We start from the raw sequence: 16,595 nt of genomic DNA, 5'->3' as shown, positions 1-16,595 counted from the left end.
ATTATAAATATTATAAAAAGTATAAGCTTCTGTCATGAAGTTATCTGTGCTTTGAGAATTAAACACAAGACACTGTAAACCTACATCATAATTAAATCCATGACCACTTACTCCTGAAGGAATATTTTTTTAAGGAATATTTTTAACAACTATCTTTAAATAAGGCAGCTCTGGTGGCCTAGTGGTAAGAAGTTGCACTGGTAAGAAGGCATGTGGTACTAATCTGAAAAGTAAAGATGGGCAATCTCCTCTCTTACCATTTAATGCTTCCGAAAACCTACTTGGGGTTCAAATGTAAGTTGGTTCAGACTCAATGGCACACACTAACAAAAGCAACATAATTAAAGGTAGTTCAAGTCAAAGAAAATGCGCATTATTTGGTTATCTAGCCCATCAACCCACACAGTGATTGCAAGCTGTCTCTGACAAACATACCTTTGAGTTTATTGTGTTCAGAGTCCGCTGGGAAGAGGGAATCTGGAAAGAGCTTGGGGAAGGTGAGTCCTGCATACTTGGGCCGATTTTCAACATAGTTTCTCACTGTGGGTTGTAATTTCTTCATAAATTCTGGGCATGGAGTTCCTAGTTGCTCAATTACCTTATTCCACTGGTCAATATCTGAGAATTAAATTAGTTAAGGAAAGAAAGAAGTGCAGGCCACCAGCTCTTGCCTTTCACTAGCCAGGAGATTAAATACTTCTCTGAAGTCTGAGTAATCATCAAAACCACTGGCATTTTACTTGATTAAGAAAAAAGACCACCACCACCAAAAAGTCAGTTAATCCTCCGTAGGCTTTCAATTAACATTTGGAAAATTTGCAGTTTGGAGACTTAGTAACAAAATAAGATATCATAAAATAGTCTTTGGTGCACAGATGAAAAGATATTCAAATAGCACAAGAATCATATCACATAATGAGATAAACTATGCACATAAGAAGAGAGAAATATAAGTGTTAGACACATTATCATGACAAGTATGCAAATATTTTAAACATAATTAATTCACATTTTTCCAAGTTACCCTTAAGCCTTCTTTCTTTCTTAAATAGCAAAGTTTATCATCTGTTAATCAGTTTTCTAAATCATAAACTCACTCATTAGCTCTTTATCAAAGACTCAAAGTTTTTCTATTTCTTAAATAAGTCAGTTTCATATCTACTATTCTTTGTTCTGTAAGAAGTGTCTTGTATCTCTAATTACTGTTCTCAATTAGAGATGGTATACATGAAGATATGGATTTTAAAACAATAGATTTTTCTGCAAGCGCATATGTTTCAGAAGATATATTAAGCATGGGTAAATTATGCAAGGGAAAAAGTACTTCTCCTTGAAAATTAATATTCCCTCAAATCAGAGCTACCTCTTCGGATATTCATATCCACTCATATTATCTTTCTTTCATTATTAACCTTCATTAAATCAGCAATGAGAAAGATGAACAGAACTCACTAAATCTATATAAAAACAATTGAAAGACATTAGTGTAAGATAGATTTCCCTGTTAGGTGTCAAGAAAAGACCAAGTTTGGAAAAGCTTTTTAAATCTAGAAGCAGAAATGATGTTTTTCTTTTACTCCTTTCTACCATTTTCTCCTTTAGTTATAAGTAAATTAATTAACTTACTTATGTAATTTGGAACTATTCAATGATTTTGCTGTAATATACTTAACAGATGATTGTAAAATCTCTTAGCTTTTGAAGAAGGTGAGGCTGAACAGATGGCCAGCAATGTGAAGAGCAAAATAAGCTTTATTTAACAGGCATATGACAAATATAAAATGTAAACAAAAGTAGAAAGGAGATTGAATAAAATTAAAATCAAGTTCATTTTCTTTCTTTCTCCCCCCCCCCCCCTTGTTGTGTACCATTGAATCAAATCTGACTGGCACAGGAAGAGATTGCCCCTCCTTCTCTAGCAGAGAATCTGGTGGATTTGAACCTCACACCTTTAGGATTGCAGCACAACTTCTTGCCACAAGGCCACCAGAGCTCCCTGAATCAAGCTAATTTTCAAATCCTCAACTATTCTTTCGCTCTGAGTGTAACTGACATTATTATAGATATTTTCCATTATTGGGATGAAAAAAGTGTGTATATGATGATAAAATATCAGGAAAGGAAGTGAAGGTGAACAAAACTGAAGATTAATGTTTTAGAGAACTACTATAATTTAAATAAAATATATTTCGATGAAATTTCTTTTACATCACATAGAACAGTTAAGTAAGAATCATTAGAAGTAAACTAAAATGATAAGATTAGGCTTGAAAGGCAAACAAAAATCTCATGTTAGTATTATCGTAAGCTAGAAACTGTTTAGACATCTAAATACAAAACACTAGTATTTTATAAAGTGCAAATGATCGTATCAATCTCAAACAATTACTTACTATACCCTATATGATGATGATGTTGTTAGGTGTCATTAAGTCAAGTATGCCTCACAGAGATGCACAACAGATCTGAACTCGGTCCTATCCTGTGCCATCCTCATCATCTCTGATAACACCTGAGCTCATTGTGGCAGTCACTGTGCCAGTCCATCTCATTAATGGTTTTCCTCACTTTTGCTTGCCCTTCACCTTTCCAAGCATGATGTCCTTTTTCAAAGAAAAGCCTCTCCTAGCACCATGCTCAATGTATGGGAGATGAAACTTCAGTTATTGTTAATAAATAAGCAAGACAAAGCTTTCTTGTTTATTGTTTGCTCTTATTAGTACATCATTTGTCTGTCAGCTTATTATACTAAGCTAACTTGTGGGTTGCCATGACACTGGAAGCTATATTTTAAGTGTTTCGAGTATCAAAAGGGTCATCCACGGTGGACAAGTTTCAGCACAGCTCAATTAATACGGACTAGGAAGTAGGACTGACCATCCATTTCTGAAATAACAGGCCTCTGAAAGCCCTATAGATGGATACCGTATGAAGCCATCATTTAACCAAACTTCCTCTAAATTCTAAAGACATTTGGTGTAATACTGAAAATATGGCCAAAGACACTATAAAGTTTCCTATAAAGCAGTCAATTTACAAAGGTGACAAAGAAACAAATGGACAAAACTTTTGACACATTATTAATTATAGTTCTGTTCGCTTTTTTTGTCATTAAGAAGAATGGAGTTGAAACTTACCCAGAGCTGTCCCTCCAGCGGTTTTTCAGGGGCAATAAATTGCATGAGAGAAGATCATCATTCTTTCTCCCATTGAGCAGCTGGTGGATTTGAACCATGTGCCATAATTACTGTTAAAGTAGTGTTCTCTAAATGATTCCATGTAAAGTTTAAGATTTATTAAATATTCGGTAATTTGTGAAATAAGAACAAGTAAAATGTTCCATGAAATGTGTTACAGTTCTAGTGACTTTATTATCTGAGATGTCCTTTTAGTTAAAGCACTGTTGTGACCTTTTATGTAATGGTTTATTAAAAAAAAAACAAACCAGCAAGGATATTTATGTCTGTCAGTGAAATAGTTGAATATTCATTGCCCTTATTTAAACCAATCCATTTCAAATGTTCATCCATTAAATAAAAATTCGTTTTAGTCAGCTAATGTTTGCTTAACAGATATCCACAGGGTCATCACATGAAGAACTACCCTTACTTACAATATGATTCTTCTTTATAATTATATCAGTCAAAACTAAGTCAGAATTCCTGGAGTTCTCCAGTACTTATTACAAATGTTTCAGAAAAGAAAAAGCAAAGTTAGAGTGGAAATTTTTGATAGAAAATGTCTCTACTTTGACCATAAAATAAATAGCTGTGGTTTGTCAGAGGGAATTTAATAAATGCCACCAAGTAACTTCTCAAGTTTATCAGGCCAACATATCTACAAAGAACAAGTACTTTTCAAAAGAAAATTAATAATACCATTTTTAGAAAAAACTATCTACAATAATTTCTACAATGATTAAAATTTTTTAAATGCCAAAATTAAGCAAGTTTTATGACTACACTTTAGGTATTAAAATGATAAAATATTTCTAAGAATCAGAGTATAAATATCTCAATGGTAACAACTGTTTTTCTAAACATTTATTTGCTATACAATACTCATAAAATAGTTTTTATACAATACAGAGTGAGCACTTGGGTTAATTCAATTACTAGCCCTATAGTGTTATCAAAAAAGCAATACATATATTTATTTTCATATTGTTGATTTATTATTTTATAAATAATAACCCTTTATACAAAAATTAAAAAAGCAATTTAGTAAATTTTTTTAAAAAGACATTTAATAATAATTACTTGGCAGTCAATTTCTTCATGTAATTCTAAATTCATTACATTAAAAAATGGTCACATTTCAGAAAGTTTGATTTTATAAGTATAATGACATAAAAGATGATGTGTAACTAAAGTACAAAAGTTTTTAATAGGGGAGCTCTGGTGGTCTAGTGGCAAGAAGCTGCACTGCAATCCCAGAGGCTCATGGTTCGAATCCACCAGATGGTCTGCCAGGAAAGGAGGGACAATCTTCTCCTGTACCAGTCAGATCTGATCTGACGGTACAGACACACACACACACACACACACACAACATTTTTTAAAAAGTCTTTAATAGGTGATATTATAACAAGAGGATAAAACAATTAATTATGGGTAATATATATATATATATATATATATTCATAAGATTGAAAATTTTTATCATTGCTAGGTTCTGAGGAATAGATTTTGAATCATAGCCATTATTATGCTTAGGGTTATGCTACAAAAATATTCGTTGTAAATTCTAACCTCTATGTCTACAATTTTAATGTTGCTTAGAAGTGGGTTGTTTTTGTCATGTTAATGAGACAGGATTGGTGTGTATGTCTTAAATAACCGTCTTTATGGTCTAAAATAGATTAAATAAGCTATGACGAAAATGGAGAGGGGGGAAGATAGATGCTGAGCCACACAGAGCCCTCCAAGCAAAGACCACCTGAAGCGGAAAAGACCATTTCATAGAGCCAAGAGAGAAAGTTTTCCCCTCCAGCTAACACACAGAATTTGGATTTCTACAGTTCTAGGGCTGGACGTCTCTTGGTTTAGCGTCAACCAGCACCTGGTGGGTGTGCCTTGTATTTAAAAGCCTGGAAGCAGATTAAGTCTGCAGCTTGGAGACCCATGTGTGAAGCAATTGTATTCTGTAAGATGGTTTCTCACTTTTTGGTGAGAATCAGGTATGGAACGTTTCGTTGGGTTTTTTTTTTTGGGGGGCTCAATTCACAATCAGGTGTGAGCTGATTGAATGTGCCGGATTTAACGAACAATGAGCTGTGGACTGGAAGTCTCTTTGTTTAGACTTAACCAGCACCTAGTGGGCATGCCTTGTATTTAAAAGGTGGTAGTGCCTCCTCTGCCTAGTGTTAATTGATTTTGGGATGAACATTCTTCTAAAGTGGCCTATTTGCTGTACTGAAGTAACTTGGGGTTGTTGTGATACTGAACGCTGTGCCACAAGTGTGTGAAACACCATAACGGTTACTCAACATACAGTGTTTGGTGGAGCTCCCAGATTGATTCAGGTTTGGAAGTAGGAGCGGCGTCCACTTCCTAGACCACATGCTTCTGGAAACTCTATGAACGTAGAGAAATGGTGATAGTTATAGAACATGGTTTAGGTCTTTTGTTCATAGGGTCATTACGAGTCATACTCAAGTCAATGGCACTTAACAACAACAACAAACTATGAGAAAATATAATTCTATTATATCAGCAATAAGTAACTAAGACATTGACCTCATGTGATGTACTAGAACTAAACAACAGGGTTTTCTGGCTGTTATCTTTATGAAGCAGTGAGATAGATCTAGTGAAATCAATCTCACCAAGTTGCTGGGTAAATTAAAACCACCAAACTTTTGGTTAGCTGCTTAGGTCTTAACCATTTGTATCAGTACATCTCTGTATATTGAATATTATTTGTTAATTTTATCAGTCAATTAAGATTTTTACCTTTTAAACACTCCTCTTAACTGTCTTAGTTGGAGAATGTTCTAAAAATATATCACATAATATCTTCTACATAAGATATGGAAAGCACCTTATACTTTTTTAAATGTTTGTACTTTATATTAATGAACATAATGAACAGAGGTCTGGTGGTCTTGTGGTAAGGAGTTGTGCTTCCAATGTAGTTTGAATCTACCAGCTATTCTTTAGGGAAAAGGAGCACAATCTCCTCTCATCTGATTTACCGCTTCTGACAACCCCAGTGGAGGGTCAGCTATGAGTGGCTTCTGACTCCACACTACGTAAGAACAACCATAGTGAACATAACTTATACTGAAGATATTTAAGCCTTCAGAAGTTGTTAAGATCATAATGAATTCTTTTTTTCCTTATTTCGTTTCTTTTTTTTAATTGAGATTTTAGTGAAGTTCACAGAAACTATTTAAATGACCTAATTTTGCTACATTCTGTGCACATTAGCCATTGCTTTAAATTTTTTCCACGTTTATTCCATCATGGATTTGTGTGTGTGTGGGGGTGCACACACTCAAGTGAATATGGTTCTTAGATTTTATACCTTCTTTATAAAATACTTCAGAAACTGAAATTATAAACTCTAGAAATCATATTCATAACAAAAATGGTTAACAGGCATAGGACATAGCAGACTTAGGTCACTAACTAGTCTCTTTAATCTTTCAAATGAACCTGATTTCTAGACATTATGGTGAGTATTACCAATTACTTCACCTTTGCTCTATAATCAACAACCATGGCATAACCATCAAGAAATCAAAAGATATATTTGAGATAATCTACTGCCAAAGATTGTTTCAAAATACTAAGGAATAATAATAATGTCAGTTTAAAGAGAAGTTGTCCCTGATCCAAGCTACAGTTCTACAAATTGCCTCAAAGGCATGCAGTTCAAATCCACTAGCTGCCACTTGTTCTTCAGGAGAAGGAAGGGCAATCCACTCCCATGTGGTTCGCTTCTGGAAGACAAACAAATGAAACAACAGCAACAAAAAAACCATAACAAAATACAACCAAGCCAAACCCAAGCCCACTGGTAGGTCAGCTCTGAGGTGACTCTGACTCAGTGGCATTCAACAACAGCAACAATGGATCTAAAAGCTAGCAACAAATAAGGAAGACTAAAGAAGAACTTATATCTTTGGATTGTGATGTTGGAGGAAAGTACTGACCATGCCATGGACTACCAAAAGAACAAATATTTTGTCTTGGACAGGATGCTCCTTACTAGGCAAACATGGTGAAACTTCATCTCATATTCTTGGGCAGGTTGTCAGGATGGGCTAGTCTTTGGGAAAAAAGACATACTTTGGGAAAGACAGAGAGCCACAGAAGTAGGGCAGCTCTTCAATGAGATAGGTTTACACAGTGACTGTGTTGATGAGCTCAAGCACAAGGATGCACAGAATAGGGCAAGGTTCAAGCCTGTTGTTCCTAGTGTGGCTATGACTCATAGTTAGCTCAAAGGCACCTAAAAATAACAGCCTTATAAGCACTAATGATGTGCTCACTTATTCATATCTGCCATGAGTATACAAAAAGGTATGAATGTAGCTCATGTAAATGAGACTGTGAATTAGGCATCACAGTATAAAACTGAAATTCTCAAACTTGAATATTGATAACAGTCACTTTATATAAAAATTTATTTTTTCTCTTCTCTTTTTCTAAAAAAATTTGAGAACATTTGTACTAAGAATAATTTACTACCATAGAAACATCAGAAATAACATTGATCCATAATTTTAAAAAAACTGAGGTAGTATGGAATGCCTTTGGAGGTTCTAACTCTAGATTTAAGAATAAAATTTTCTGTTTCAGGCTTATGCCACAAACAAAATAGATTAAGTTTACTATAGCATTATTCTTTATAGTCTGTAATGAAAAAAATATTCACCTGCCAAAATAAAAGAAAAACTAAAATCTTTTTAACATTTGCCCCACTCAAGTTCCTTAAGAAAAAAATCATGGGAAATAAGAGCAAGTTCTAGTGTGCCGAGTGCCTTAAACTCACAGTGATACTGTGTAGAGAGAGTTTGCCCTACATTATCTAGGGAATATTAAAACTGCATCATGGTATCAAAGGATTAATTGAATTAGGAAAATCTCCTTTCAGGGACGTCTCCAGAGTGCTAAAGAGCAACAATTTCTGTCTAGAGATTAAGGTGCACCTGACCCATGCCATGATCTTTGCAATCAGTTGCTATACATCAGAGAGCTGGACAATGACTAAGGATGACAGAAGAATTGATGCCTTTGAGTTGTGGTGCTGGCGAAGAATACTGAATACAGCAGGGACCGCCAAGAGAACAAAGAGTTTGTCCTGGAAAGTAAAACCAAGTTGTTTCTTGAAGGCAAAGATTCTGAAGCTCATCTGGCAAACTTTGGGCACACTACAAGGAGAAACCCATCCTTCAAGAAGGATATTGTGCTTGAAAGGGCAATGGGAGCACAGGAGAGGAAGACTCCAGATGAGATGGAATGACACAGTAACTGTGGAAATGTGGATAGGTGTGTCAGAGTCAGTGAGATTGGCTAAGGATAAGGGAAGAGTTCAGAGCTACTGCGCATAGGGTCAATGACACATAACAACAACAACAATAATCATGGTTTCACCTATGAACTACTACTTTTCATAACATATAAAAGTGTTCCAACATAAAATTAAAAGTATTTTACTACTTATTTCAGTAACTCTGCTGTATGTGATTTTATATTTCACTCTTGAAAGATATCTACTTCCAAAAAGCAATAGTAAAGATTAAGTTATAAATACATGTATACATAATCACAATCTGGATTCAGATTTTTGTGTTTCTGTTCTATTTCTTTAGACATATTTTTCTCCAGTTAAAAATGTTCTGATCATCTACAAAATATTCTTCAAACTCAGGAAACATGAAATATAAATAAGTGGTTTTACGTCCAATTACAACTAACATATTTTTCTTTATAAATGAGCATATGAAGAGAAGATATTATAAGCCGAAACATGAAAAAACCTCCAAGTTAAAACTTTAATTAAACGGATGGTGATTCACTGGCAGCGGATTGTTAGTGGGTTATTTTGAGAGATGAATGCAAAAGCCAGTGTTTAAAGAATATATAGGAATCTTAGTGTATAGACTATTTATTGCTATACGTCTATTATTGTAATCTGTATTTACTTGGGAGCCCTAGTGGTTTAGTAGTAAGGAATTACACTGTCAAAGGTATGCAGAGGGAATGAACCAATTGCTCCACAGAAGAAAGATGGACAATCCCTTTTTGTGTGATTATTGCCTCTGAAAACTTGCTAGAGGGTCAGCTACATGTTGGTTCCAACTTCATGATTTTTCAACAACAATATTTACTCAGAAGTGAATTAAAAAATGTGTTAATGCGTATTATAATGGTAGCATTTTCACTCAGCTATTGTTAATCTTTAGGGCCTCTCTGTGCCCTACAAAATTGTAGAACAGGTATTAGGTAATTTAAGTATAATAACTATTCATAATAATGTTAGGACACACTATATGGATTAAAGCTCAGCATCAAGAAAACAAAGATTCTCACCACTTGGCCGATTGGCATTATCATGAAAGGTGGTGAAGAGATTGAGATTATTAACAGCTTCAGTTTGCATTGACTTAGTGACTAGGGTAATGGGGGTGGGAAAGCCAGAGACAATGAGGTTGGCAGGGTTCAGTGCTGTTGTACATAGGATTACTATGAGTTGCAAGCAATTTGATGGCATATAACAACAACATATCAGTCATTAAATATACTTTAGTTATGTATTAAAATCGTATTATTTGCTTGGTTTTAAAATTGTTTTGAGATTTTTTTCAGTTGAGATTTTTGTCTTTAGTATGATGAGAAAGTAACATTTTCATAAATGAATGACTGAAGGAGTTAGTCAGCTAATTTAAGAGAATATTATAAAATTATATAGTAGAATCCATGATATAATCATGCACTTATTACATATTATCCATATCTAATTGATATTTCAGGGAGTTCTGATGGAATAATATGTAGACAGACAATCTAAAGACTGTCCTTGTCTGGCGGTTTAAATCTACAGGCAACTCCTTGAGAGAAAATGGACAATCTTCTCCCTTACAATTTTCCTTTAAAAGCCAATGGAGGGTGAGTTAAGAGTTTTTCCAACTCGACTATAAGGAGTTATGTTTCTTAATAATACAGTCAGGAATTTTTATATTCTGTTTGCTTCCTAAGAGATGATCACTGCAGTTATCCAAACAATATAAATGGTTACTCTGATATTAGATCAGTTGTTGTACCATTGAGTTGGACCTGACCCATAGCTGACTCTCCACTGGGTTTTCAGAGGCAGTATATTGCATGGAAAGAGATTGCCCATTTTTCTCCAGTTAGAGGATTTGAACCATGTGCCATCAGGACTACAAGTGCAGCTTCTTATCACTAGGACCAGAGATCTCTGATATATCATCTACTTATACTAATTAGTGATATTTTCATTAGTGTGCTTATTAATAATATAAAGAAAAATGAGAACAAGAATTGAAGATATTGTTCTTATAAAGGAGTAACTAAGAAAAATAATTTGATAAGTAGTTGATCACTTTTAAAATGAAATTTATGTGCATGATCTCTGAATGTGTTACAATAAATGGATAGCACTTTTGAGTAGACATAAATCTAATGGATAAACATTTCCATGTCAAGTGAATATTTCTTATGTTATAAAAGCTCAGATATTTTGTCCCTTATAATACAGCTATGAATAAAGCTTAATTTCAAAATATTTGCAACAAAATATATGAAGAAGAGTATGGTATTAATAATCAATTTGGCTGGATATTTTAATATCAATTTTTCACATTTAGTAATGTATTATCTGCTTAAGGACTTTCTAAGGGATGAGGTTATTCTACTATGATTCCAGCTTATAGGTATGTGACATTGCTGTCTCAGAGAGCAGTGTATTTATACCATCTACACTGCTGCATCTGAAACCAGAGGGACTTGATGACACCCACTGAGGCCACTGGGTGTTAAGAAGGATACGATCAGTGCCAGGAAACAATACTGCACCTTTTATCATTTCTCCCATGATGCACCCTACTGACCACATGTCAACTGAAAACAAAAATGAAATGAAGATAATAAACAAGAACACAGGGATAGAACAACAAATAAATGTAAACACTTAGCTGCCCATGCCAAAGAACAATGGCCTGACCTTTTGCTGACTAGCCGATATACCAATCTCATGATTATTAGCATTTTAAGATAGTAAAATGGTAAGAAAACAAGAATGTCAAGGCCCTCTCTACCACATAATTGAACTAACAATGCTCCTCACTGCTACCTAATGTATGATAATACTACTTTGCAATTATAATGCAATGATTAATTTAGCTTCTGATTTAAAATGTCCAATTTGCATTCATCTACTTGAATCCTACTGATTTATATTTTAAATTATTCTAGATTGTGTTGATATAGGAAACATGCAAATCAGTTTCTTTTTGATTCTTCTGTATATCATATTTGAAAAAGAAAAACTGTACTGCCAATAACCTTAAAAGAAAGGGTTGGGTTTTGGGGCGGGAATTGGTTGTTAGGTTTTTTTGTTGTTGTTGTTTTGTTGGGTTTTTTTTTTAACTAAATGCATTTACTCTTATTTAGAAATGTGAATAAGTTTCCAGAGACAAAATTCCAGATAAAGAATAAAAGTTGTGGAATATGCTGGATCAGGCACATTGATTCCCATCAAAGGAGCATACTTTCAAACAGTAAGCCTTGTCTCCTTTTCGACATGGTTGCTTTAAAATGGTAAGAAATGCTGACTTTTGAAATGGAATTGTTCAACATGAAACACAAAACATAACTCAATAACTGATGCACCTTCTATGACTGTGAATCAAAGGAAACCTGAAATTACAATAATCTCTCTGCTATTACCAGTTATCATCCAGAATTTAAAATCAGGATGCTAGTGCAGAGGGGAGACAAGGAAGGGCAAAGTGGAGAAAGGCCAAGCAAACAAATGAAAGCTTTCCCTTTACTAGACTTGATTTTTTGTTGTTCTTACTGAAAAGTCAGAAAGAAGGATAGGCCATTCTTATGAGGGAAAACAAAACCTGGAAGAATAAAAAAGAATAGAGTATTGAGGAGGAATAAATTTGCATAGGATTGAAGATAGTACCATTATAATTTTGCTCCAATTGCTTTTCAAATTACATCTTGTAATTTGAAAGTGATCTTAAAGAATTCATCGTAAGATTCTTTGCAATGTGAAAATGTCACGTTTTTATCAAACCCAAAGCCCCTGATGCTTGATTTCACGTCTAAACAGTGATCACTGCAAAGATATGGTTACAGCTTTGAAAGTGAAAAGCGCACTCAATAAGCAAATTTGTTTGCTTCCATTTTAGGACAGCAAATGACATGCAAAATGAGAAAGATAGAGCAAACAGTTGTGCATCCCTTTACTATTAATGGCTTTGGTAATTTCAAATAATATCAGTCTCACAAGAGGCTGGTGGTGTAAAAAATCCTTGAGTGAAGGAAAAAAAATCTCCAAAAACATGTTTTTTGTTTTATATTAGAATATTCTTATCATATCACCTGAAGTTATCACTGTGACAACCATGCTATTTATAAGTGTGTCTACTTTTTATAAATAATGAGGAGATAGTCAAATTTACATATGTGATAGATAAATGTACCACTAAATATCCATTGTTTTGTGTTCTTTTGCTTGTTTCTCTTCAAAATTTGGGAAAAGCCCCCAAACTCAACTAGGACTTAAAAAAGACTCATTTCTTATTTCATATTAAGGAAGCTACTGGCAGAGTCTGTAGGGAGTTGTGGTGCTAACCCAAAGCCCTTGCTTCTCTAGATGTTTGAAACTACTGATGACTCTATGGGAGAAAGATAGGCAATTTCCTCCAGGGCTCAGGAAGCCAATGTTTGGTGAGTTATGGCTCTCAATCAACAGCAATGACTGATTTAGAGTAAACATATCTTCTGTTACATCACTGCAATTATATATCTTTTTATTTTGGAGAAGCAATGCCTTTCCTTTCTAACTGTGCTACCTTGGCCTTTAGGCTGAAATATCATCCACTATATTATAGATGATTGATAATTTACCATGTGAAAAGCTTTAAAGAGATTATGCTTGGGAGAAATTTTTCCACATTGTCTGGTATATAGGAATTAAGTCTTAATACATATGTATCATCATGTATTAAATACACACACACACACACACACACACACACACATATATATATATATATATTTATGTTGATTTGTCAGAATTTATGTTGAGATTAAATGTATTTTGTTGTTGTTATTGTGTACTGTCAGGTTGGATCCAACCCATAGTTGACGCTCCAGTGGGTTTTCAGAGACAATTAATTACACAGAAGGAGATTGTCCATATGGAATGTAAATATATACAGAAAGCAAATAGGCCTGTCTTGGAGAGGGTGAAACTAAGTTTCTCGTTGGAGGCTAGGAATTTGAAGCTCCATCTCACATACGTTGGGCACTTGTAGAAGAATATCATATTTGGAAGAGTGGAGGTGGAGAGGGACAGCTTAGGAGAGGAAGACCCTAGATGAAATGGATTGAGGAGTAACTGGGGCAATGGGGGTTGGTGTGTTAGAATTAGTGAGACTGGCTCCGGACAGGGAAGGGTTCAGAGCTTCTGTACATAGGGTTGCTATAGGTTACGAGTGACTCGATGGCAAATAACAACAACATATATATATATATATATATATATATATATATATATATATATATATATACAAGAGAAAAATCACTAGCCAATTCATTTTATTGTTAAAAGCACTTAGGTGTGTCACACACTGACTCTTTAAAATTACTATTATCTGAACAAGAATTGTATGATTTCCTCATCCAAATGATATCTTAAAAATGTATATGAGTATAATCTGTCATATCTGACTAAGCCTCCACTAAAACTCTTAAGTTTTTATCTTTCAGACTGAAATGATTTTATTTTTTTTTCTCTTACATATGCCTTTAAACAATAATGTTGCTGGTGATATGTGCCTTGTTGTTGAGACCAAGTCACAGCTGACCCTCCAGTGGATTTTCAGAGGCAGAAATCACACGAAAGGAGACTGTCTATCTTTCTTCCATGGAAACCTGATGGATTCAAACCATAAACCTTTTGATTAGCAGTGTGATTCCTTACCACTAAATGACCAGAGCTCAATAAACAATAATAGCAATAGCAACAATCCTGGATCCAAACCAAACTCATTACTTTCTAGTAATTTTGGATGTGTGTGACTCTGCACAGGTTTCTGAGGCTATAACTATTTGCAGATTTCCCATCCTTCTACCTCAATGCATCTGGTAAATTCAAGCAACCACCCTTTCAGTTAGTATCTCAATTTATAATGCAGTAGGTGATCAGGATTGCTCAATAACAGTGTTGTTGTTAAAAGCCGTCATGTCAGACAGACCCACAGGAGACTATTCAGGCAGGTTTTCAAAGACAGTAAATCGCAGGGGAGGCAACTTCTCATCTTTCTCCTGAGGAGGAGCTGGTGGATTAAAATTGCATACCTTTGTGTTGGCAACACAATTTCTTATCTCTAAGCTATCAGAGCTCCCTTAATAACAATTATTTCAAGAAGCGTATAATAACAATGTCAAGCACAACTCATAGCGACCCTAAGAACAAAAGACCTGAACCCTGTTCTATGACTATGGTCATTTCTCTAAGTTCATAGAGTTTCCAGAGGCATGTTGTTTAGGAAGAGGATGTCACTCCTGCTTCCAAACCTGTCTTAATCTGGGAGCTCCATCAAACACTGTTCAAAATGGGTAAACAGGTGACGTCTGTATAACAAATTGACAGACCAGTGCTATACCACTTAGAAGAAGGTTCCTTCAAAATATAATTAACATTAGGTCTGAGGGCTGCAGGCCCAACTGACTTAAATACAAAGACCCTCCACCGGTCCTGCTGACCCTAAACAAGAGACTTAAAAAAAAATACCAAACAACTTAACAATATATAACTTTTAATTGTGTTGTTGTTATATACCATTGAGTCACTTGAAAAGCATAGCGACCCTATGTACAGCAGCTCTGAACCCTTCCCTGTCCAGAGCCAGTCTCACTAATTCTGACACAACAACCACCATTGCTTCAGTTACTGCGTCAATCCCTCTCACCCTGGGCCTTCCTCTCCTGCCACCCTTCAGAGCATGATGCCCTTCAACAAGAATTAGTCTCTCCTGGCCATGTGCCAAGAGTATGTGAGACAGAGCTTCAAAATCCTAGCCTCCAAAGATAGACTTAGTTTCACCCTCTCTGAGACAGACCTATTTGTTTCCTTGGCAGTCCATGGTATGTTCAAGATGGTCTAAATGAAACTCTGTTTTGCTTTGGCTTCCACTATTTAATTGTTTTTGGTCAAACATTCTTCTAAGTGGTATAGCACTGGTTTGTCCATTTGCTGTACAGAGGTAACTTGTGGCTGCTGTGAAACTAAACACTGTGACACTGATGTGTCAAATGTGACAATGGTTACCCATGGTGGACAGTGTTTGGTGGAGCTCCCCTATTATAACAAGCTTGGAAGCAGGAATGGCATCCATTTCCAAAATAGCTTGCCTCAGAAAACCCTATAAACATGAAGAAACGATGAAAGTCATACAAGTGTTCAGGTCTTTCATTCATAGGATTGCTATGAGTTGTCTGTAGCACTCAATGACACTTAACAATAATAACAATTCTAGACGATTGTTGGTATAACTAACTTGCTATCATTTTACGGATATTCTGAAGTAAAATGAGATATTGTTCGAAAACTTGTTTTCATGATAGAATCAAAGATAGATTTTGGATTAAAATCTCTAGTACTAAACCCTTTTTAAAAATCCTGAATATATTTTTCTGAATGATAGTACTCTGGAAATTTTTTTTCATTATTTATTATCCTTAGGGAAACCCTAGGCAATTGCTACTTAAATATAAGTCCTTATATCCAAACATGGTAAATTTTATTATTATGAATAGTAAAAAAAGTGGAAGATATAAATTTTTTTTAATTTATAGGATATTTTATGCAGTTGATATTTTAAATATTTAAACAAGGATTGATCCATTAGACAAAGCCAGGGTACTAAATGTAATGCAATTAGTTATTTTGGTGGCCTACTGGTAAGAAGCTGCACTGCCAACACAAAGGCACATGGTTCAAATCCATCAGCTATTCCCTGAGAGAAAGATGAGCACTGAAACCATGCAATTTATTGCCTCTGAAAATTGCTGGACGGTAATCTATGAGTCAGTTCCAACTTTATGGCACATGACAACAACAATGTTTTCTTATCCTAAAAAATACTGTGATGCAGAAAAAACTCATTTCTGTCTAGTCTATTCCCATAGTGATCATACAGACCCTAGAAGACAGAGTAGAAATGACCCATCAGATTTCCTAATCAGAGTAGGTTGCCTTGTCTCTCATCTAAAGAGTTCCTGATGGGTATGACTATTTGACCTTTTGATTAGCAGATCAACATGTTTTCTGCTACATCACCAGGAATCCTGACATAGGAAAAAAGGCAATATTTTATAAAG

General features: G+C 34.8%; 1 protein-coding gene across 6 annotated transcripts in view; it reads right to left on the bottom strand.

The window, feature by feature from the left end:
- MAPK10 (mitogen-activated protein kinase 10) overlaps positions 1-16,595 on the bottom strand; it is a 487,811-nt gene that overhangs the window by 92,439 nt on the left and 378,777 nt on the right. For 5 of the 6 annotated variants that reach the window (XM_006885244.1, XM_006885247.1, XM_006885246.1 and 2 more), the window contains one exon: positions 436-618. In XM_006885244.1, coding sequence (XP_006885306.1) covers positions 436-618 — 183 coding nt within the window. Of the gene's footprint in view, positions 1-435; positions 619-11,021; positions 11,094-16,595 lie in introns of all 6 variants that reach the window. The other variant, XM_006885245.1, reaches the window with a different exon arrangement.

The sequence above is a fragment of the Elephantulus edwardii genome, unplaced genomic scaffold, assembly GCF_000299155.1.
Source record: "Elephantulus edwardii isolate Elephantulus edwardi_28Jun2011 unplaced genomic scaffold, EleEdw1.0 scaffold00042, whole genome shotgun sequence".
Classification (NCBI taxonomy): domain Eukaryota; kingdom Metazoa; phylum Chordata; class Mammalia; order Macroscelidea; family Macroscelididae; genus Elephantulus; species Elephantulus edwardii.
Note: the sequence above shows the minus strand (reverse complement) of the source record. Positions and strands in the feature narration are given on the sequence as shown.